The sequence below is a fragment of the Lissotriton helveticus genome, chromosome 3_1 (assembly GCF_964261635.1).
Source record: "Lissotriton helveticus chromosome 3_1, aLisHel1.1, whole genome shotgun sequence".
NCBI classification, from domain to species: Eukaryota; Metazoa; Chordata; class Amphibia; order Caudata; family Salamandridae; genus Lissotriton; species Lissotriton helveticus.
Genome location: NC_136061.1, coordinates 635,847,012 through 635,872,208, shown reverse-complemented (window position 1 = coordinate 635,872,208; position 25,197 = coordinate 635,847,012). Strand labels below are relative to the sequence as shown.

The 25,197-nt window shown below is 43.3% G+C and overlaps 1 protein-coding gene across 5 annotated transcripts in view; it reads left to right on the top strand.

Moving 5' to 3' along the window:
- The window catches only part of COL16A1 (collagen type XVI alpha 1 chain), a 950,832-nt gene that overhangs the window by 554,625 nt on the left and 371,010 nt on the right, over positions 1–25,197 (top strand). For all 5 annotated transcript variants that reach the window (XM_078680648.1, XM_078680645.1, XM_078680647.1 and 2 more), the window contains exons 22-29: positions 2,955–3,077; positions 7,220–7,255; positions 8,345–8,380; positions 9,222–9,329; positions 10,551–10,595; positions 11,803–11,838; positions 22,697–22,750; positions 23,506–23,628. In XM_078680648.1, coding sequence (XP_078536774.1) covers positions 2,955–3,077; positions 7,220–7,255; positions 8,345–8,380; positions 9,222–9,329; positions 10,551–10,595; positions 11,803–11,838; positions 22,697–22,750; positions 23,506–23,628 — 561 coding nt within the window. The remainder of the gene's footprint in view (positions 1–2,954; positions 3,078–7,219; positions 7,256–8,344; positions 8,381–9,221; positions 9,330–10,550; positions 10,596–11,802; positions 11,839–22,696; positions 22,751–23,505; positions 23,629–25,197) is intronic.

The following is a 25,197-nucleotide window of genomic DNA, read 5'->3' as shown; positions in this document are numbered from 1 at the left end:
TCCCATTAGAGGTGAGGAGATTTAGGGGGCTGGAGGTGGTTTGGCTTGTGGCAGGGCCTGTAAGGTGATGGCCTCTAGGTGAAGTTTATAAAGAATAAACTGACATTCTGGCACCCAAGTTACTGGATGTATTTAACACAGCTATAGTTAAGGGGAGACCAAGTCCATCAGTCATGTTAGCACTAATTACTGTTCTTAAGAAGCCAGGATGAGACTCCTATTACTGCTCCTCATAAAGGGCGCTCTCGCATGCTGACCATAAGAGGTTGCAGCCTTTAATGGAGCTATTGGTACTTCCAGACCGAGAATGATTTATACCACAATGATCCACAGCTTTTAATTTATGAACCCTAACGACTATTTCACATAGGGTAGAACATGATCTTCCTGCAGCAGCTGAAAAACCATTTGATGAATTAGAGTGGCCGTTTATGAAGGAGGTAATGTGACGTATGGGACTTGGCATGAATTTCCTAGACAATAAATTTACCACATATGGGACCTGTGGTTCGTATGAAGATTGATATCCTTTCTCAAATGTTATTAGCATTAGTAGAGGTACTCATCTGGAGTATCCATTGTCACTGTCGATATTTGCAGAAGCTATTGCATGGTGTGCCTGCTGTATGATAGCCACTCGCATCGTGTTATCTATGTAATGGGCAGATTGTTCTTGACATGTCTATATGCCGATGATATAATACTTTGTATTCAGAAGCTGGCTGGAAATCAAGATGACCCCCATTATTACAGAGATAATTACACTTTGCAGTTAATCCGTTTTTTTATTAATTGATATAAATTGGAGTTATTCCCACTTACAGACAGTATGGATATATTGGGGTAAATATCTCTTCTATTGGTGAGCGGATGAAGTGAAAAATTAGGGGGTATGTACCTAGAGCTGCAGTAGAAATGCTCAGAAAGAACTTTAGGAGAGCCATATATCACTTATAGACGTTGTCGAGCTTTTGATAGTTTTACCAATCTCTCTACTGTAGAGAATATCTTTAACAAAATTATTCTGATGTTGAGGTTTTCACATTTGTTCGCAAATATCCCTATCCATATACCTGCTAACTGTTTTTGACACCTTAAACAGATATTGTAAAGGTAAACAGCCATGAGTGCGGTGGTAGATGCTAACACAGCTGTTGCTGAAAGGAGTGTTGCAATGCCCGGCTTTGTTTTATATTACTACATAGCCCAGGCACATTATGCTAAATACTGGTTTGACTAGAAGTCCTCTGTTATGTATGTAAAATGTGAGCATAGGATCGCTGAGTCACACTCATTTGTATCGGTGATGTGTAGGACACCTCCTTTGTAGACATGGTGGGGATGACTAGATGGCCATAGTGGGAATTGGCTAAAAGAATTGGTGCCACGATATCATATTCTTTTTGTTGACCATAACCAGCAATCCGCTTTTGCCACTCATCCTTGAAAGACCCTCCAGAAATATATTGAGAGACTTGGACATAAGGTGGTGGATAATTTTCTCAACGTTATGTTTATGAAGGTACAGGATTATAAGACTAAGGGAGGTGAGTCACCTTTGGCAGTCATGCTTTATTGTAGTGTCCGTTTGGTGGCTAAAACAATATGTTCTGACTTTACCCTTCCACCTGTGGAGGTGCCTCTGATCACTACGGTTGTTCAACGGCTCAGACCATGTCTTTTATGTATGCTGAGATGTTGACCTGTGGACCAACGCAAGAAGCTAAGCAAGCTTGGGAGAGTGTATTTGGACAATCACTGTCTGTTGGTTGCTGGAAATATTTTGCTCAGGTTAACGAAATACCATTTAATTATAGGCATAAACTGAATCACTTTAGGTTCATCCATTGTATATATTACACACCATAAGATATGGTAAAATATTCTCCTGAGGGGGTTGTATGTGTAAAAAGTAGTGCAAATAATATGAGTTTTCTGCGTATCTCTTAGTTATGTCCGAATGTGTTTGAGTTCTGGAATAAAGTGTTTTGAAACAATAAGTGGAATAATTGAAAATACTTTTGATCCAACACCATTTTTTGCACTTCTTGGACATACAGATAAAGGTGCCTAGGAAAATTCTGAAATTTATATCTTTGATATTATTGTTAGCCAAGAGGGTGGTTGTCATTTATGGGATGAGCATAATACCAGCTAAGAATGAATAATGCTTCAAAGACTTACTGTATTGTAATGAATAGGTAAGTATGCTGATTTTACTTATCTCATTGTTCGCTCCAATGACTTCTGGGAACATCTGCGTTCCTTTATATTGCATCGTGAAGAAGACTCTGACCTCTAATAGTGTATATTTGTCTTACCTGGATTGTTGATATTTGTCATTTGTATCTTTGTGGTGGTGCCAACATGTAATGTACATTTTTGGTCAGCAACTGCCAGAATCACTGTTGATTATGTTTCTATACAGGACATTTTAACTAAAATATTGGCTAATTTACTATACTAAGTCCAGTCTTAGCATATTTAGTGACTAGTTCTTGATAGTAGGTTTAGGTTCAATAGTAATCTTTGTATGGAGATATTTATGTATGGTAAATGTACTGGTAATAAATGTACTCTTGCGAATCTATATTTTTTGAATATACATTTACTCTATATATTGTTTTACATGGAACACAAACTTTAGAAATGGCCAATATTATTTTTAATAAAATGAATACATTTTGTTTTAAACATTTCAACTTAAATGAGGTATTGCTAAAACTGGTTTAATCTTATCCGGATGTAATTGTTGTCTCTCCCTCTCATGTCTGCATAATCTAAATTCATTTACCTCTCATGTGTAACACTTTTTATCATCCGGTGTCTGTGTTTTTGACTTTGCATTGGTCTTTGCTCTACACTAGCTGACATTGTTTGAGCATGCATTGACTCTGCTCAGAATTCAATGCTTCATATTAATTTCAGCCTTTTTATTCATTCTCTTTTCATAGGGAGATCCCTGTGAAGTTTGTCCAACCCTGCCCACAGGCATTGCAAATGCAATTGGACTTCCAGGAAAAACTGGACCCAAAGGGGAGCCTGGACCTCCAGGCATCGGGGAGCCAGGCAAGCTGGTAGGTTTGAATAATATGAAGACACAGTCCTGTGGAGAAAAGACGGGGTCCTATTGCAGTTTTATACTACTTGTGAGGGACTCCTTGGACAGGCTTGGACTAAAGGATACAGCCTCTTCCAGGCATGGATCCCACTTAAACCGGGGGACTTTTGGGAGAAACAACTTTCTCTCCTTGTAGGGCAAGGAATTGGGTAGGATACGCATGTGTAGCAAAGAAAGACACAGGAAGAAGGAGGACTATAAAAGGTGTATTTGGGAGTTAAAAGAAAGGAGAACTACAATTGAGGTGAGGAAGAAGCAGTTGAACCTAATTAGGTAACAGAGAACGCTTTGTGATGGAAGAGAAGGATGGGGGTAGACAAGAGCCAGAGGGAAACAATAGGAGCAGGGTAAGAACTGAAAAAAGATGTTGAGGAGAGGCAAGGTCCAAGCACTAGAAAGATAGGAGTTTGGTATTGTGGAAACAACGATGAACGTACAAGGGTAAGGAGAAGGAAAAAGAGATAAGTTGGATGGCTCTGTTGTTGGTATTACAGAGGGAGCTGCTGTGCTGGTTTTGCCTCCAAACTCGCGGGCTGTGTTTTGCGATGGTAATTGGAAGTTGTGTGGTGAGCATTATTTTGATATTTTGTGAGTGTGTTTCTTTGGAAAGGGATAGCACAGAAACATGAGCTTACATCTAAAATGACAAATGTATCTTACCTTCATGCCTATACAATAATTGTTTTGTAAAGGCCCATTGCAGTAACTGGTTTAATTGTATTCCCGCACAACACCGATTTTACACTTCTCATATTAGTTATCAACAGTTGTACCTTACAAATCAGAGAAGAGGAAATTGAACTGTAATGGTGGATACCTGTACCTTCACCTCATAACACCACAGGTACAAAGACACGTGCACACCCCATGTGGTTGTTCTGGGCATGTAAACATGTTATACCATATAGAGTGGCTCGTGAAAAAACTGGTATATTTTGTGCAGCTATTAGTTGCGGTATGGGCATCTACAGCGGGGAATTAGTGTTTTTCAGAAGCCAGATGTACATTTGGTCCGCAGTTGCTATGCCATGTAGAATTATTATATTAGATGAGCATAGTTCTCTTTTTTCTGCAACTAATTCTTGTGTGTACGTGTGTGTGTGTGTGTGCGTGTGCCTCCCATGCAGGTGTGAATGCAACGTCCTCATCAGGCATTTTATCAGTATTTAAACAATACTGTGAGAAGTTATATTTCACCCACACTAATTTTGATTCCGGCGAAATTGCCGAGTTTTTGGATAATGTTTGTCTAGCCTGGGTAGAAGATGAGATGCATGAACTTCTCAACTCTCCCATTACAGTTGAGGATATTAAGGGTGCTGTATAGTGTGCTTTGGCTAGTGGCAGGGAGTTATATAAAGCATACATTGACATTCTGAGTGTTAATCAAGCAAGTGAGGCTGTGATGTCGCAGGAGGTGGAGGAATATGCTGTTTTGTGTAAGAGAATTGTCTAGCAAGTGTTCATGATGTTGTAGAAGGAGCAGAAGTAAGTTGGTTTATTTACGTGCATTGCATGGAATGAGCACATGGAGATGTAGCAAAAATTGGGTGTTCAATAAATTTTGCACCAGGCTGGACAAGGATTTCTTTTTAATCAGACGTTGCAGCCTTTAATGGAGCTACTGGTGCTTCCTGATCAAGCAGGATTTATATAACAACAATCCACGGGTTATAATCTACGAGCCCTAATGGCTAGTTTGCATGAGGTCTATAGAGCTTGATCTTCCTGCAGCCACTGTTTTATTCAATGATGAAAAAACGTTGATGCATTAGAGTGGCCATTCACTGCTGGGGGTAATGTGTTGTATGGGACTTGGTAGAAATGTCCTAGACTATACATTTACTATGGTGTGTGTGTGTGTGTCTCCTACATGCAGATATAAATGTGGCATCCTCATCAGGCATTTTATCAGCATTTAAACAATACTGTGAGAAGTTATATTCCACCCACACTGATTTTGATTCTGGTGAAATTGCTGAGTTTTTGGATAATGTTTGTCTAGCCTGGGTAGAAGATGAGATGCATGAACTTCTCAACTCTCCCATTACATTTGAGGATATATGGGGTGCTGTAGGGTGTGGTTTGGCTTATGGCAGGGAGTTGTATAAAGAATATATTCACATTCTGGGTGTTGAGTGTTAGTCGTCAGGCAAGTGAGGCGGTGATGTAGCAGGAGGTGGAGGAAGATGCTGTTTTGTGTAAGGGAATTGTATAGCAAGGGTTCATGATGTTGTAGAAGGAGCAGACGGAACATTGTTTATTCAGGCGAATTGCAGGGCAGGAGCACATGGAGATGTAGCAGGAATTGGGTGCTTGGTAAATTTTGCACTGAGCTGGACTAAGGTTTTTTTAAGAGAGTTTGCAGCCTTTAATGGAGCTACTGGTGCTTCCTGAGCAAGCTGGATTGATATGACAACGGTTCACTGCTTTTAATCTATGAACCTTGATGGCTATTTTACATGTGGTAGAGCATGATCTTCCTGCATGAGCTGCTTTAGTCAACGCTAAAAAAGCATTCGATATATTAGAGTGGCCGCTCATGCTGAAGGTAATGCAATGTATAGGACTTGGTAGGAATTTCTTTGGCAATAAATTTACCGTGTGTGTGTGTTTGTCTCCTCCGTGCGAATTGCATGGCCGGAGCACATGGAGATGTGGCAAGAATTGGGTGTTTGGTACATTTTGCCCCGGGCTGGACTAGGGTTTTTATTTTATCAAGTGCTGGTGCAAGGATTTTGGAGTTTATCATTAACCTTGCCACCTCAAGTGTAGTGCATTGTATTAGAGTCTCACTGTTTAAAATGCAGTCTCACTCATTGCTGTTCTTTAATTCCCTTTACATGCCAGTTTAGTCTGACATTTAGCAGCCATAATTTTTTTCTGTTAAATTATTTGCATTTCCATCAGACCCATCAGACTGACTCCCTTAACCTTGACATTTTGACCATGATTTATTCTAGTGTGGATGACCCACCGTTCCATCATGGGGATGGAGTAAATTAGTCCATCCCCATGACAGAGGGGCAGCCCACCGAATTTATAAAGTACCACCAACCAGGCAGTGTGTTGTGATGATCTTGAGATATGTAGTAGAAATATAGGGGAATGTTCATGTGAAGAGCGATTATGACAAATGCACGTTCTATGGGTTTGAATAAGGTAGCTTGGTTGGTGGCTGTGCCTGTTGCTGGCTGTATCCTGGGTTACCTCTGGTGAACTAAAAGTCTCATCAGGAATGCATGTGAGCAATCATTATTTAGATTACAACACAGTCATTTATAAAAAGCATTGCTAGGAGTCACCGTGACAGCGGTGCCTCTCAATTCATTTTACTCTGTGCTACGGTTCTGCATCAATAAAAAAATGGCTTGATCTAAATTGGGTGGGTGGACATGTAGCCATTTCTCTGGTGGCCCTTACACCTCAGGGGAGTCAGAGACTACTGCATTTATGCCGTGGCCAAACTGAAGGTTCACCCACATATAGAGTGGTCGATAGACCACGATATCACCATGACAGAGTCCCCTTTCCGCCAACGTATAAATCGGACCCTAAGTATTCTTTACAATGGTTGGCAGAATCATTTTGTACCACTTGATCTACCTATTCACTAGGTTATCCAAGCAGAGTAGTCATTCCCTGAAGATGGGTTTCCTCTCCCACATTTTCTGTCCTTACCATTTCTTCCTTTGAGTTACAGAATTCCTTGACTGATGTCATATGGATAATGGAAGCAACATTCCACCACATTGGACACCAATGATGCACCACTGCATGTTTTAAAATTCCTTTTTTTACTCCAGACTCGAGATTGCAGCTTGAGAATAACCTGTGTTTGATATCAAGCAAGAACATGCAGTTATAAAACCATTGAAAGCTGAAGGAGCTAATACGCTTAAATTCTTATTTTCCAGTCCGAATAAATCATTGGTGTTACATTACGCAATCTACCAACATTTTGGAGACACCTCTAAATTATAATTAGCCTTTGAGACCAATTTGAATCTGTCCTTGAACCCTTGTTGAATTTCACCTCTATGATGCATTGAAATTCACTTTGTTCTCTCACCTTTCCCTCTTTTTTTTCCATCTTAGGGTGCAGGAGGCCTCCCTGGGCCAAAGGGTGACCCGGTGAGTAGATCCTGATTTATCTGTGTCTTGTTGGGGATCTTTTCTTGAAGTCTGTCTTTCGCCATGTTGCAGTCAGATGCTCTTGGAATCATTACTTCTCCACATTGCCAATGTAAGCATTTCTGGGGAAGCAATTGTGAAGGAAGCCAGTAGTGCCAACGATGGGCCTTTATATGCGATTTGAATACCAGCTTAAAAAACATCGCAACAAAGCTTTTTTACAAGCCGAAATGCGTAGATGTATCACTTTGGAGTGAAGAATAAATAAATGAATTAGAAATTGCTTCCTTAACGCTAGCTCTCCTTGTGATGAGTGTGCGAGGATTTTGTGAAACCTAAAAAAAAAAATACATTACTGTTCTCGTCTGTCAGCCCACAAGAAACCCTCGATGGAAGATCTATTCTGCATGTTGCCAACACAATAATTCAGTATGCAGTGTTTGTTCAGCTGCAGCTTGAGATAGAAGTCCTGTCCTTTTATGTTTAACTATCTTTATTTCTTTCATGGTCGACACACACCATCACCTACAACCCACAAGCCGGTGAGGAACAAATGCAAAAATCAAAACTGTAGAAAGTCCAAACCCCAAGAAACTCCAATCCCTCTTACTGCTCTCCTTTACTCTTCCTGTGCTCCACACAGGCGCCATGTGTAACCGCTCCACACAGGCGCCATGTGTAACCACTCAAGAGAAGTACTACAAATACACAGGCAGCTGGTATTGTGTTTACCTCACTTAGGGATCACTTCACATGCACTTTCATAAACTCTGACCCAGTCATTGTCACTAATGCCTTCCCTGGTTCTATCCTCTTGTTCTTTGACCGGGACGTCTCTCAGTCAGTGTCGCCCACATTAATAGTTGCACAACATCGATGTAATGTGATTATCAGGACTTCCATTTTTCAACCACTTCTCACGTGCGCTTTAGTTCTTGGTCTGACTGAGGGTTGAAGGGTCACTCTCCCTTTGACGGGTCAAAGGCGGTTGTAAGATTAGGCAAGGGCATGCGTTAAAACTCTGCAGTGCTCTGACAACCCGTAAAACTGGATTTTTCTAATTCTCTCACATTTTTATTTTATTTGCAGGGAACCCCAGGTTTAGATGGAGTTAAAGGCGAGAAGGTAAGGCGGCTTCTGTAAACAACCTCTCAATAGCACACAGGATTGAGTCCATATATCAGGATCAACTCCCTGAAAACGATTGTGTCATGTGGCGTGGAAGCCATCTAAAAATAACTTCATCTGATGGTGTCCTCTGTGGAGCAATTCTTAGTGGTAATGACTCCTGGTAGGCTAACAAAGACTTATTATAGGCTCACATATAAGATGACTTCACAAAAGTGACTACTGATGGACCCACACATGGAGTGACTGCAGCAGTGACACCTAATAGGCTCACAGAATGATTGACTCAACAATAGTGACACTTAATACACCACAGATGGGGTGACTGTACAATTTCCTTCTCTTCAGGCACACACCTGGAGTGACTCTACACCAATGATGCCTGGTAAGCTCACACATAGAGGGACTCTACAAGGATGGCACCTAATTGACCTGCAGATGGAGAGGTTGCAGTTGTGATGCCTTGGACTGATCCAGGCTCACACCTGGACTGATCCACAGTAGCGACCCTAATAGGCCCACGCAGTCTAACTCTCGTACGCTCTATTCAAATGACTCACTTGCTAGTAATTGACCTTGGCAAAACTGCTAGTGAATGACCTTGACAAAAAAATGTCATCAAATTGAAAGGGTGCCTCCTCTGGTAATACAATACAATGCAAATAATGTGTCCTGCTTCCTGTGTGTGACTCATTTGTGGTGTGACCTCGATGAGGTCAAATCGACCCAAAATTTGGCATTCCAGCTAGTTAAGTATAACATTAGTGCAAGCTCTTTGTATTCAGTTCACTTACACATCAGAGGTGCATATAAAAGTCATTATTGTGGTTTCTTTCAGGGTGAATCTTGCACTTCCTGTTCATCGCTGTCCCCGGGGGTTGCAAGTCAACAACTACTGCCATCCGGCCCCAAGGGGGAGCCTGGTCTCGGCCTGCCCGGTCTCCCGGTAAGTCCTTGTTTAGAAATGTATAAAACCATCCTTCAAACCCCGGGACCTTGGATTGCGCCTGGCTTCTCCTTGTTGCAGTTTTCCGATTTGTGGTTTAATTATCAAGCCTTTCGAGTTGATGCTTGTCCTTCATCTTCAGCGTTTTCTAGATTAAATATCGAAATTTCATTTTGACCCTTAGCACATCAGAGAGGGCAGACGCCACAAAACGCGGCCGCGCCAGTCAGAGCTGTCCCGCTGCGAGGCTGGTGTGGAAATAATCTTATCTGCAGAACATGCCAATTACCGGAGAGTCCTTGAAGCCAGAGGCCCGTTGCAAATCTGTTAATATGTATTTATAATATTTCTTAGGGTCATGGAAATATGTGGTTTGAGCCTCTCCCCGGTTTCTCCTCGCTAGCCCCCAGCCCTGCTTTGTTCGTGCTCAGACACGGATTTCCAGCAAGGATGGACGCTTCCTGGCACTTGTTATGGATTTCAGCGCAGAATTGTAGCCCAAGGGACAAGCGATGCTTGTCCCAACGTGCTTGTCGCTGACAAAACAAGCCTAGCCGAGGGAGCATCACCGTGAGAGTGCGAGACGCAGACCCTTTGCGACTCAAAGTTAATCCTATTATGTGCCCTGTCTCGCATTATTATCGAGAATGGTGACCATGGGCAGTGGGTTGTTTATCTCTCTTTCTAGGCGCTCACAGGAGGGATCCGGACAGGCCTGGCAGCCCTGCCCGGGAAGAACTGGAGTGAGCTGCCTGTGGACACAGAGAGAGTTATTTGCCATGTGACACTGGAATGAATGTCTGCTCTTTGAGTACGATAGTTGTAAAGTACGGAATATTTTTGTTTGTGTGTTGATGTTGTGCTGGAACTGGTCTATGTGAATATTCTATCGACGATGTGTTTGATTCTGCTTGTACTTGTTCTATGTGATTGTGAAAGTGTGTTATTTTTACAGCAGATGAAATCAATCGTTATTTTGCAAATATTGCCTAACAGAGTTATGTTGGTCATAGGACGTGTGGAAACAAAGTGATGCTTTTGTGTGTGCACTTCTGTGAATGCCCAGATGTCTGTGCTTTGTGCACACGTGTGTATGTATGTGCACATGCCTGTTTGTGCATGTAGGCCTGTGCTTTATGTGTGTTGTGCCTGGGTACACGTGTTTAGTGCCTCTCTGGTATCTGTTTGTGAATTGTAACCACTTTCCTTTCCTTTCCGCAGGGTCGGGCTGGTACTCCAGGTCTTGCTGGTACAAAGGGAGACAAGGTGAGTACCAAACTCGGTAACCTTCAGCTCGTCATGCTCGCAATGCGGCCTCTGATTGGCCGTCAATATCATTACGTGTTTGCCTTGCATACTGGGGTACTTTCGGGAGATTCGCAGAAATTCGGCATCACATTTCTTAGGGGGGAAAGTACTCACAGCAAATATGTAGATACCTGATTTTGTCCACTGGTTCTGATCAACATCTGTGCTTGTAGGGAAGGGTGGAACAGAGCCTAAGTGCCGAAGCTGCATTGATTGTATTTGGCATGTGAAATGTGCATGGGCCCCCATGAGCCACACTCGTGTTGGACGGCATCAACCAATGTGAGTAGGCACTTGCGCCCACACTAACGCGTGGATGCATTGACAAGCCAGGGCCTCTGCCTGCCGGTGCATGGAATACCTTTCCTTACCCTACGTTAGGTGTGTAAATAAAATGTAATGCGGTGCTTGCTCATGCCTTTAATGAATGGCAGAGTGAAGGGTCTGCATAAGACGTAGAACATTTCTCACCTGCCTGAAATGCACCTTCACCTGACGCAGCCATATGCTCTGTCGCAACAGACGCATAGTAATGGGTTTGGTGCTGTGTGTATCTGTGATTACATCTCTATGCAAACAAAGGATGCACTTAGATCTGCAGCTGGCGTGACTGCGGGCTCTCCCTGTGGCTCAGCATTTGCACTGAGGAAGATCCTTGTGTGCAACGTAATATAAGCACACAATGTACATTTTGCAGATGTGCAGATCTGCTTCGTGAATTGCCCATGCACCTATGTTATCTCTCCAGTGTGTGCAAGAGCAGATCAGGAAAAGATTTTGTGAATTGGCCCCACCTGTATAACATTATCATCAGACATCTGCTGGATGCCTATGAGTGTACTTAAGATTTGCCCTTACTACGTTGCTTTAGTGATTTTGTTTCACCCCTTCAAGTGTCCTCCATTATTATAGTAATTGTGAGAAGTACAGACCCCCGGTGTGCTCTGGGATGCCCTGTAATGTTGCAGACACCAAGTAGGAATACATACGGTGGACTGCGCTGGTCGCGGGGATTGAGTTGTCAAGCTTCTGGAAGTACAGCCTGTGTATTTGTGCATGGTCTTTTATTGTTAAGAGTTTGAGATAATGCAGTGACGTCCACTGCTTCAGCTTTCTTATTGGATCAAGTGGAGGATTTCAGCTTTGTCTATTCTTTCATTTCCAGGGAGACTTGGGAGAGGTCGGACCTGCTGGTGTCCCTGTAAGTAGCATGCCTGCATTGGTGGGTTCAATGAATTCTCTGAAGATGGGTCTGTATTTAGAGTTCATAATACTGTCCGAGCAATAAGAGGGTGGCCTAAGTAGTGCCTTTATAGAATCAGTGTTATAGGGCTTTCAGAAACAAAACAAAATGAAGAGTTCTTGTTAATTTCTTTGAGAAATGTCAAGCAGATATTTAGTAAATTAGTGCCTCTTAATATACTGACTAAATGAATCATGTATTAAGCATGAACATATGCCTGGAGGTGTTTTGGTGCTGAACAACAGGACAAGGAAGCACAGTTCTGGTCTTCCAATTCTGTTGACAAAGCCAGGTTTTCAGCGACTTTCTAAAAGCAGGTAGGGAATGAGCTGTTTTAAGTTCAGGGGGCATACCATTCCATAGCTGTGGACCTGAAGAAGCTTCCAGTCGCGGCCAGCATGACTTGCGGGTGGGGGGCGGGGGCAGGGAGTTGCGCAGAGAGGGGATCGCGTGGGGGATTCATTTAATAAAATAAAAAACTTACCTTTGCCTCTGGTCCTGAATCACGTCTCCTTCTCGCTCTCTTCTCACAGGAAGCAGGAGCCTCCCTCTCCTCCCCTTAGCCAATCACAACGTTGCAATGGCAGCATTGTGGTTGGATAGGACGTCGTTCATACAGACGTCTATGGGCAGGCCATTTTTTCCATTCAGCCTACATGGAGAAAATGGGAGAGTGCTCCTGACTGGTTTAGTCGGCCTTGGGCCCGACCAAACAGTCAGCGCCCATAACATTGGGCTGGCCACTCCTCCATGACCCGCCCACTCACCTGCCCCTTCTTCGGCTTTCTCACAGTGCGAGAAGTAGAAACATAAAATGGTATTTATACCATTTTACATTTCTGTTTCTCGCAGTGCGAGAAAGCAGTAGGGCTACGCTCCTCTGCCCACGTGAGGAGCCGCCTCTGGAAGGTTCTGCATTCCATTCCAGAGTAGAGCTGTGGACCTGAAGAAGCTTCAGGTCACCTAAGATCCCTCCACAGGGCCCAGAATCATGCCTGTTTTTCGAGCTAGCCACTATCTAAAAAATCCTGTTTAAATTAATAGTAAGTGGCAATAAGAGCCCATATCTTTTTTTCCTTGATGTGCTACCAGTTCGTCTCTACTGAGTAATTTATTTTTATCCAAAGCAGTTCATGCAGATATGATATGGGTAATCAACCACTTATGTTTAATCCATTTGTAAATGCATTTAACTTCATTTATAGTCCATTTATCGTATTCATAATGTAGTGGTTCACACTCCTTTCAAGAAATATTTGTATATACATTGGCCAAATTATCTTACGCATTTAGGAAAATGGTTTCCTAGTACAGGGATAACACTAGTTCCAAGGTATTATCCTTTTACATCTAAAATTAAAATTCAAAGAGTAAGAATATTCTTCATATTCCACAACAGAAGTACTGTGTCCATTAGGTTCAGCAAAATATATCAACAAAGCCCCCATGTATTCAATAAGGCAGGTTTCTTAAACTTTTATCTGTCTCGTACACCTCCTAAAAAAATAAAGAACACACTTCTCTGCAAAGAGTCTCCTGTTTTTGAGAATACTATAATATAATGCTGTACATTCATGCGGATCGCTATTACTATAAGGCGTCTTTCTCCATTGTGCCATATTCACCAGTATTTATTCCGAGCTTCCTCCCTTGATTTGAGTGTTCCTCCCACAAAGCATCTGTAATTCATGCCCACTGTTCTCATTTAACGTGTTGTCAAAATTAATTTCCAAAATGCTTTTCCACTCTATAGCCAATTGTAGGAAAGTGGGTTTCTGTAGTACCCCCTCCCACACTTTTTGCCAGATTTCTGATGCACTTTGACTTGATGTGCCAATCAGGTTCCCAGAGGCCTGTGTTCTTTCCTAAATTTTACCTCTATACCCACAATTGGCAAATCTTTGACCACAGATAAGCCCCTTGCAAAAGGTACCATGAGTACCAAGGCCGTTGTGACCATGGAAGGTATCTAAGGGCTTTAGCACCTATTGTGCCACCCTAGAAGCCCTGCATCCTTAAACACCCACACACTGCCATTGCAGGCTGCATGATTTGGTGCAGAGAAAAGTGTTGACATGACATACATCCCTGTGTGACATGCCTGCCATCCACTGCCCGTGGCCTAGGCGTCATTCCTCCTGCAGGGTGCACTAGACCACAGGTGAGGGTACAGTTGCATGAGCACCCTACCCCTGCAGTGTCTAAGTCCATTCTTAGACATTGTAAGTGCGTGGACGCCATAAAGAGTATATGGTTTGGGAGTTGGCCCAGGCCCTGGGAGTTGATCATTACGAACTCCACATCCACAGCTCCATAATGGCTTCACTGAAACCTGTGAAGTTTGGTAGCAAAGTTCTCAGCATATTAAACCCACACTGATGCCAGTAAAATATATAATGTAAAATGCACTCAGAGATGCCCCTCTGAAAAAACGACCAGCCCTTGTGTGGTTCCTGAATGGCTACTCGCCATCTGCCACCACCAAACATTTTTCCGGAGCCCTGCATAGAGAGGCTCTGCTCTCTGGGTCCAGAAACAACGCCCATCCTGGGCAGAGGTGTCATGCCTCCTCCACCAGGATGGGTAGGGTCCCTGAGGAGGGAGCTTCAAACGCCTGCCACTTTTGTTAGCTACCCCGATCCTTTTGCTGCTAACAGCAACTGGCTCCCACCAGTTCTGACCCCCATTTTGGGCACGAGATCTGGAGGGAAAACCAAGCTAGGAAGGGAAGTGTGCCCGCTTTGCCACCTCCACCCCTCCCAGGTGGGAGAGGCGAAGTGGGGACATATCTCAGTCACCGTAATCTTGAAGATGCGGGGACCCATCCAATCAGGGTTAGGGACTGTGCCTACTCCTCCATGTGGGGTGAGCACAGCAAAAGTGTAGTCACCCTAATGTCAGTAGCCCATTGGCTACTGACCTCGAGACCCCAAAAACATCCCCTAAATACAGTATTTAGTGAGCAGCTCTGAACCCAGAAGGCAGAGTTCTGCAACCTATGAAGAAGAAGGATGAAAGAAGTCGGACAGCAGAGGAGACTACATAGAACAACTGTCTTTGCCCCAGTCCTACTCTCCCGTCTGCAGTTCCGGCGAACATGCGCCAAAAAGCAACTTGCCCTGCAGCCAGTGACCTCCCGAACCCGTGGGAGGACTGACTGCCTTCAACAAAGACTGTATCTCCTGCGAACAGCAGCTCTCTTTAAAAGAAACTACAAAGAAAAGCCCTGCGCATGCTGAGAACGAAGAAACACGATGCCTGTAACCACCACTGGAACCGTCGCCTTTGCCCGAGTCTAAGTGGCTCACCAGTCCCTGCGAGATCCCCCAGCACTCCAGAGACCGAATTCACCGTGGGTTGGCTCCTCCAGGACGCCCCGACATGGCCTGCAGCCTCTGCACGGAGAACCCCCTCAACAGTGAGAAGCTTGGTAAGGTGAAATCCGACCTTAAACACCACCCCTGCATCCGGCTGCCCTGGTCCCTGGAGGAGAGGACCTGAGGTGCACCTACATCCCGAAGCCCTCCAACTTACCTGCCCAGCTGTTGGTTACTCACAGAAGACTTCCTGGACCATGTCTGCTGCCAAAATTGGCAAACTCCATAGGATTACAATAGGCTCCAGACCTCTCCTAAGCACCCTGCCGCCCCTGCGCCACTGGTGGTGTGGACTTGGTGCAAACCCCAGACCTCCTTTCCCATACCATAACCCTAGGATCTCTTGGCTCCCGAGACCGAGTGGCCTACCAATGAGCAGCCCCCAACTGAGGTGCCCTCTAGCCCAATTGGATAACATTGGCATCCTGCACTCTGCACCCGACCGCCCTAGTGTCGCAGGTTGTGCAATTTGAGTGCCTTCCTGAGACTTGGGGAACCACAGAACCCTGATTCTAACTATCAAAAACTATTCTTGCAAATCGTCTACTTACCTGCAAACCGATAATCTTCTTTTTCCCATAGGAACCAATGTTACACGTTTTGATCCTAAAAATGTTGTGTTGAACTGTTGTTTTGTATGAAAGAAAAGTAAGTGTGCTTTAACCTAAGAATTGTCATACTTACCTGTAATTGGCAAACCCCAGTTAACGATATCTCAGCATATCACATCAAATGCTCAAAGTATCTGAAAAAGAATCTAAATGTAATCCAAAGTAATTTTACAGTATTTTGAACTGTTTTTAAAGGAAATACAAACCTGTAACGATTTCAAAACAATCCACAATTGCATTCCCGTGTACAGCCTTGCATTTGAAAGTATGTATTACTTGCCTGTGCCAAGTCCTGCTTGGTTCTACAAAATAAACTTAAGTATACCTTTTTATACTTACCTAATTGTTCTGGATTCAGTCTCTGATTCAGTCTCTGAGTGTATGCCATCAGCCTTGAGTGAGTGAATACAATAAATGCTTAACACACTCTCTGGATAAGCCTAACTGCTTGCCCACACTACCACAAAGAGAGCTGTTAGTACTTACCTAATTTAGCCTCTGCTACACCTGCTGCTGCCTTTTCTTATTTTAATTTGAAAATCTATGAAAATTACATTATTTCTTGAATGAACACGTTATGGGGTAATCTTTCTAAAAAGTTGTTATCCTTAGTACTAACAACATTGTCTATCTTTTATTACATGTAGATTATTGTGTCTCATATGGTGTGCCTCTAAGAATATACATACTAAATGCATCTTATTTTTATTTGTTTTTCAAGACTAGGTCGATTGTTTTAGCTCAATGCTTGTCAAGGGCATGTTTGATAATTTTTTATATTGTATTGTATTGTATTGTATATTGGATTTGTAGAGCGCCTTATCACCCAGGGGTCTCTAAGCGCTTAGCGGAGAGTGGACACAGTGTTGTTAGAGGAGCGAGCTAGATGGTACCCCATGCCTCCTGGAACAGCACGGTTTTTAGCTTTTTCCTGAAGGGCAGCAGACTTGTTTCTTTGCGCAAGCTCTCTGGCAGTTTATTCCATGCACTGGGAATTGTGTAGGAGAAAGTGCGCCCTCCTAGAGAGGACAGTTTGAACCGTGGGCAGACCAACAGTGCAGCATCTACTGATTGTAAATTCCTGCTAGGGGCGTACGAAACAAGACGTTCCTTAATGTATTTAGGGGCTTGTCCGTACAAGGCTTTATGCGAAATGCATAGGCCCGCTGTTTCACTGGCAGCCAATGGAGTTTGCGAAGAAGGGGGGTTGCATGAGTCCTTCTTGGTTTATTGAAGATGAGTCTGGCAGCGACGTTCATGACTATCTGGAGTCTGTTCATCAGTTTTTGTGGAGTACCGACATACAGAACATTACCGTAGTCCAGACGTGCCAGGATTAATGCTGATACTGCTCTCCTGAGTGTGTCCGCCGTCAAAATGGGGGACAATTTACACAGTTGTCTCATTAGGCCCACACAAGTGCCCACTACAGCTGAGGCCTGGGCTGACATAGTGAGATTGACATCTAAAACTATGCCTAGGCTTTTAACTGTTTCTGCAGGTACTGGGGAATTTCCTAATTCAGTGGGCCATAAGAGGTCACTCCAAGGGCTAGATGTTGTCGTGATTGCAAGCACCTCAGTCTTGTCAGGATTAATCTTTAATGAGTTTGCCGTCATCCAATTGACGGTAAATTTTAGGATGTTTTGCAATTTCTGATAAGCTGTTGGAGAGTTGCCGATTTGAATGATGATCTGTGTGTCATCAGCGTAGTTGTATATACTGCAGTCCATCTGATTTAGTGATGAGATAAGGGGTTGCAAATATGCATTAAACATTAAGGGTGACAGGGCCGAGCCCTGTGGGACTCCACATGTGATTCTTGCTGCCTCTGATACCAGATCATCCAGCTGTACTCTCTGGACCCGTTCACCAAGGAACGAGGTCAGCCAGGCATGGGCCGTGCCCTGGATACCGAAATCCCACATCCGCGACAGTAGTAGGTCATGTTTGACCGTATCAAATGCCGCGGAGAGGTCAAGCAGCACCAGGGCACAAGGATCTTTTTTATCTGCTTTAAGTCGCAGGTCGTCCAGCACAGAAAGCATGACCAATTCCGTGCTATTATGGGCCCTGAATCCGGCCTGGTTCGGTTCCAACAAGGAATTGTTCTCAAGATGATGTGAGAGGCTGGGCAGCACATGCTGCTCCATTATTTTGGCTAAGAAAGGAAGTTGTGAAATGGGCCTGTAGTTTTTCAGGATCTTGGTACCTGCCCCTGCCTTTTTTAAGAGAGGAATCAGCCGGGCTTCCTTGAGGTTGGAAGGGACCTGTCCGGATGTGAGTGAGCTGTTTAGGAGCGATAGTATGTCATCCTCCAGTCCTGACCAGGCTTGTTTGTAAATCCTCGGAGGGCATGGGTCTGCCGGTGAGCCTGATTTGACTTGACCCATCACTATTTTCAGAGTTTCTTTAGTGAGTAAGGGTAGTGAAGTTAGGGGCTGGGTGACTGTAGGGGTAGGCTTTTGAGTGATTCCCGGGCAGTCCAGTCTAGGGGTGGTCTCGATTTCTGTCAGGAGGTCAGATATCTTGGTGGTGAAGAAGGACTGAAATTTATGGCAGTCTTCTTGCGTGAAGGAGGGGGCTGTTCCTTCTTTTTCCTCAGTTCTGTAAGTACTTTGAAAATTTCTTTCTGGGGATTGGGCGCTGTCGCAATTCTGCTTTCATAAAACTCACCTTTCCTGGCCCTAATAGCTTGTTTGTAGGTGGTGAGCTCTTTAACATACGAGGCTTGGGTATTGGGATCATACCCCTTTCGCCATGCTCTCTCGCTCCGGCGCAGGGAGCGTTTCAGGAGCCTCAGAGCGTCATTGAACCAGGGGGCCCCTTTCCCTTTGTCCCCAATTTTTACCCTTCGTGCAGGTGCCACTGCCTCAATGGCATTTTCCAATTTTTGTGACAGTTTGAGGCTGGCCATCTCAACGTCATCCTCTGGTAGTCTGTTAAGGTGAGAGGGTTTCTCTAATGTGGATAATAGAGTATCAGTGTTGATTGAATTCCACCTTCTCACAACCTGCCACTCGGCGGTGGGGTTTACTCTTTGCCCCGGGAATGCTAATCTACCCTGCAACAGGTGATGATCCGACCATATGCAGGGCGAGATAGTGATAGGGCTCAGCACCGGGACTGATGTCCAAATCAGATCCAATGTGTGACCTTTCTTGTGTGTTGAACCTGTCACTATCTGGGTTAGTTCTAGCGCGGTCATAGCCTCTTCTAACTGTTTGGACGTTGCCTCTTTAGTGGACTGCTCCCAGTGGAGATTGAAATCTCCCATTACCACAAGACCCTCATACCTTTTTCGAAGGTTGTGGACCAGTCCCAAAAAAGGCTCGATAAAGGCTGGGGGAGTTCTAGGGGGACGGTAGACGATGAGTATCGCCAGGCAATTGGTGGCAGAACAAAGCTTGACTCCCAGGATGTCCGCACCCTCTATACTTTCTGTACAAATGGTTTCTGATTTAAAGGAGTTATTATAAAAAACTGCAACTCCCCCCCTTTCCTATCATCTTTCCTATTGTGGATGGTGGCGCTGAAGTTGGGTGGCAGTGCTGCCACCAAATCCGGCATGGACGAATCCTCTAGCCACGTCTCCGTGACCCCTAATACATCTAGGTTGCCTTCTTGGAGCAAAGAGAACACCTCCAAATTGTGTTTTTGGAGGGAGCATGTGTTGAGCAGGGCAACGCTCTGTGATGTTACTTTTCTTCTTTCCCTCCTAGTGTTAGTCTTGCTAATAAATGGCTTGGCTATGGGTTTCAGCAGCTCCTCCCGCCTCAGTGCCTCCACTGTTTGCGGACTAATAAGGCCGGTTTTATTATTTAGTGCAAGCAAGGCTTCCCTGGAGTACCACGGCACCGGACCAGGGGTCGTGGCCCCTGGTCCCGGCCAGGCGCGGACGGGCGCAGACGGGCTTGCCTTTGGCGCGCCTTCGGCGCCCCGCCGGCGCCCCCGCTGCGCTTCCTGTATGAGGGTGCCATTTTATACACTCGAGGGCGGGAGTGCGGGCGGGGCTAAGCGCTCGAATGCTAGCCCACCAACCTTCTCCTCACCCAAGATGGCAGCCCCGCGTAGCCCTAACTCGGCTACAATCGAGGTGAGTGACACAGAGCAAAATGCCTAAAACCCTAATATCGGTTTTGGATTTGTCTCCTAGCGTTAAGAGCAGGTCCCGGCTTTCCGCCTCAGGACGCTGTGAATTAATGGGTATTATTATTATTATATTACGTTTATCAAACTACTATTGGTATTGTTCTTTAGGGTATTCCAAGGTCTTTATTTTTTTAAAGAAAGTTCAATTTTTTAATTTATTTTTTCTCAGTAACACATGGGATAAATGGACTTGGTGTTTTTTACAATATGAGTTTGAAGCAACTGAATGGTGAATGTTAGTGAATGATAAATTTCTTCTTGCATTTTTGAAGATTTATGCAAGCATTCCCTCCTACCATTGTTGTCTATCTACAAGAATTCATATAATACATTTCCAATGTAGAACGTGGACATGAATCATCGTTTAAATGGATTGCTGTATGTCCATCCTGGCTTTAGAGAGCCAGCTTCCGATGAGATCTAAATCTTATCTTAGCCTTTCTTATGCAAAAACCCTTTGACCTTATGGCTTTTTCTGACATTTTCAGCATTTTTGGTTGCAAATACCTCTGTCACAAAAATCACTAAACATCCGGCTCGAGTTTCTAAAGTGCATTATCGAGGCATCTTCAAAAGCATAGTGGGTCTGAAGCCATACACTCTTTTCATCCCAAAAGTACTCCTGGAGTTTCATATGCATCAGACAAAAACGTTTAACTTATTCCAGCTTCAACTTCATACTTCCCCAGTAAAGAAATTATTACATAATCTTTGTTTCCTAAGAATCGCTTTTTATATGGAAAGAGGAAACCTTTCAATTTCAAGCAATGCATTCTTTATTGAGGCCACAATATGGCTGAACAAAGTATTCCCCAGTGAATGATCATCTGCATTTCAAAATTGTTTGGAATCGACAGAGTTCTGCCTCCTCAGAAACGTAATTTAGTGGCCTTCCAAAGCGAAGCATCCACTGTAGACATTTGTTGGCCAGAACTAAGGGCCACTCCAAATCCCTCTTCAAAGCCTTATGCACTTGCTACATTTTTCAGCAAAAAGTAGGACATTTTTGCAATCTGTTTACTTGCAGCCTTGTTGGCCATATGTTTTCATCATGCCCCATTATTTTTCAGCTGGAACATAAAGTTCAGTCCAAGAGCATGAAAAATATGCATTCATGACTTTTTGGTACTTTTAGAGCATGCTCTTTTTCCTTCCCCGCATCCGTTGGCCATTCACTGTTATGTTTATAAAGTACTCCACCCGTGTAGGTTTGAAAAACATGTCCTTAGGAACTCCACTTGCAGTGTGACTGCCATTTAAAGCTGTTGAAGAGACAGCATACTTTTAGAGAAGGTCTATGCTGTCTTATCTGCATCACAGGAAAAAAAATCTTAACAGTTTGAGAGCACACAGTGCTCTCAATTAGTGATTAGACTCATAATTAGTTATTTTATGCTTTAATCATGTGCTAGAATATGTTATTTTCCTCTGCATTTATCCCTTGCAAAACAAGCTTTGACACGGCAAATAGTTGTGATTTGTGCATACTTAAAGGATATGTACTGGGACAAGATGCACTCTTGGAATGTGGGGGGATGTTATCATACTTTACAACTTGCTCCATGCCCCCCCCATAAACAACTTATGAATTAATCAATTAGTTTGACCGTAGAAGCAGTACAAGACCATTGTGATAGAAGAAAAAGTATGAGTTTGGACATGGCAGAATCAGAACTCTCTGTGGTAAAATAAGAGAGTGAGGGCCTGTTTTAGACTTTGGGGGATAGGACAGGGTACTTCGTTCCATGTGTAACAGATTGCCCTGTGTGGTAAGCTCTCAGTCCTTCTGCTTCATTTAGAGATAGACAGACATCATATACAGAGTAGAGATGTGGGAGGAAGGAGATTACACTGCCCACTCTATTTAGTTTGGATGGTGTAATATCCTTTATTCTGTCAGACACAGCCAAGAAAAACCTGGGGGATTAAGGGACTGAAAAGAAACAATAATACAACCCCTCCACACAAACACACAGGGAGAAAACTCTCAGGGGTGTGTGTCATTAGTTTTTTTTTTTTAAACAGACCCCTACTTTGGGAGTTTGTTGTTGAAAAACAAACATTTTTTAACGTTTGGTGGACGGCCATCAAAACTTTCAGTGGCCATCCACCAAACATTTTGTACCTTGAAGGGAATGGCTACAACTCTGGTTCCTTCAAGTTACAGCGATGACCGCTAGGCTGTCAGTCATCTCACAATTGACAGTAGTTTGTCAGAATGGTGGAGGTACCATCTGTCAAACTTAAAATCAGGCCCTATGTTATTGCACCCAATTAAAAAAAGGGATTCTCATGTAGTGATGCCACAATTTTGCATTCCAAACGATGTTTTTCCTGTTCCTCTGCTTTTTATGAACTTCATCATGCCCCATTCTCTTCAGTCCCACAAAGTTACCCATATGTGTGCAAATAACAATAACAATCATTCTATCACCTATTGTCCACCACTCACTGTCCTTCTACATTCAGGCACTTTAATGCCAGCTCATGAGAAAGTCAACACATCTCCGTCAGCAGCCTGCAGGATTCCCATCTCTTCTTTATTGAACCACTTGACAAGTTCCATGAACTGGCGGAAAGACAACAAGTGCCTCTAAACAAAACACCTTAGTAAAAGGACTGCATTTACATATCTACCCATTAATGGCTCATCAATGTTGTTTGTGATCTTTTCAGGGCAGTACAGGAGAAACTGGGCGCCCAGGACCTCAGGGTACCAAAGGAGAAAAGGTGAGTGTGCAGGACCAGGCAAGACTTACTGTTTCCAATTGTTTCCGTTTCTCAGAATTTCACAGTTTATATTGCTTTGTGGTCAATATTTCTGCCTCTCCCACATTTTGTGTGCCACAGCAATTAGCATGTTACTCGATCTCGCGCATTTCCACTCCACTGTATATTTCTGTTATGTACCATTGGGTGGCTACGCTCTGTATGCACTACTTATACAATTTGCTAAACCTTAGGATAACATATTTGAGTCACAGTAGGTTAAATCAATATTTCATGCTTTGAGATATAATATAATCTTACATTTCCATATTACGATTTAAGGTTTTTGAATATGTATTTACAAACATAAGTGCGTATGTATATATGTTTGTGTATTATGTCAATTTCGCTTTGCAGTGGTAAAAAACTGAAATTGACATTTATCCTGTAGTAATAAACGTGTGAATGTGAGTTTATTAGCACAGGTGCTGTAGATAACATGATATTGTGGCAGCTTTATTTTTACTGCCATAACATGGCTTAACTTGCTATATATAAAAATGCTGTGATGGTGAAAATAAATGACGCACAATAACGTTATTTGGGTCAACGGTACTAATATGTATAAAAAAAGAGTAATGCATTTTGGCTGCAAGTATTATAAAGGTTATTACAATAAAAATCTCTCTGCCACGTGTTCTCTGTTTTATCATTCTTATCGGCATTTCTGTATTTTGGGCCATTCCTTGTAATGAGCGCAATCCTGTTTCCTTTAGGGCGATTCCTGTGGACTATGTTCTGCCCTTATGGCTAATGCCAGTCGTGCAGACAGGGAGGTCCTCGTGGCTGTGCCGGGCCTTCCAGGCGAAAAGGGTGAACCTGGAGTGGCCGGAAATCCAGTAAGTAACCCCCACTCTGATAAATTTGTAAACAAATGTAACCAATGAATAACGAAATACTGAGCACGTGATAGCCTGAAACAGTGATGGGCAGACAGGAAAGAGAAAGGAAGTAGTAAATAAAGGAAGCGACAGTCTACAGCCGATAGAATCAATAGAGAAGATTTGCAGATGAGGGGATAAAACACAAGGATTACAGAAGCTCTAATGTCAAGTTTACAAACGCACAACATCAGTGGGATGCATCTGTCCAATAAACTGAATTCTTGTATAAAGCGCCCATTGCAGGTTTAGGGCGAAATTCCAGTCCCTGATCAAACAGGACTTCGCCCACCTACGTGTTGTTTGATAATTATCACAAATTCTCAGTTTTCTCTTGATATATTTCGGTAGCTCAAAATTTTTACTGTTTGTTGGAGACCAAAGCCCCGAAAACAAGCAAAACGTGGAATTCAGCATGTTGAAATCAGGGTTAGCAAGTTATGCCTCATTTTCATATTGAAAACTCGGAAACGGAGGTATTTTCCACATAACTTGTGGTTCGGTCCTTGGTATATTGATGGTAGGAGGTACAAGTACAGAAACAAGGAGACACTGCACAAGCTGCAGATATCTGCACAGATGGGGGACACTTGTGTCTCTGGCAGTGAAGGCGAAGCCAAGGCCTGTTTTTGGCCAAGTCTAGATGAAAGGTGCTGCAGTTTTAGAGTAAGCCAATAAAGATTTGAACTCTAGATAGACTAATGGCAAGTTTAGGTATATGCAAGTAGGAAAAAAAGGAATTGTTTTAGGTCAGGGGCCATGGGGTTCTGACAAAAAAAGAAGTGACATGGATTGGAATTTGGTGGTGAACAGAAAGGGCTTGCGTGCTGGGGATGTATGAGGGGTGGAATTCACAGCCACTTCTATGCGCTGATACATGGTTTGAGGCATGGTTTTTATACCTAAACCTGTTTGGTGTGGTATGAGTTTTGGTAGGTATAACCCTTTGTGTAGTAATGTATGCTGAGTGGTGGTTACAACACTCTGTGTGGTGGTATAAGAGAGGCAGTGGTCATTATTGTTTGTGTAGTGATGTATGATGAGTGATTATAACACTCTGTGTGGTGGTATAAGAGAGGCAGTGGTCATTATTGTTTGTGTAGTGATGTATGATGAGTGTTTATAACACTCTGTGTGGTGGTATATGAGGGGCAGTGGTCATTATTGTTTTTGTAGTGATGTATGATGAGTGTTTATAACACTCTGTGTGGTGGTATAAGAGAGGCAGTGGTCATTATTGTTTGTGTAGTGATGTATGATGAGTGTTTATAACACTCTGTGTGGTGGTATATGAGGGGCAGTGGTCATTATTGTTTTTGTAGTGATGTATGCTGAGTGTTGTTTATAGCACGCTGTGTGGTTGTATATGAGAGGCAGTGGTCATTATTGTTTTTGTAGTGATGTATGATAAGTGTTGTTTATAACACGCTGTGTGGTTGTATATGAGAGGCAGTGGTCATTATTGTTTTTGTAGTGATGTATGATGAGTGTTGTTTATAACACGCTGTGTGGTTGTATATGAGAGGC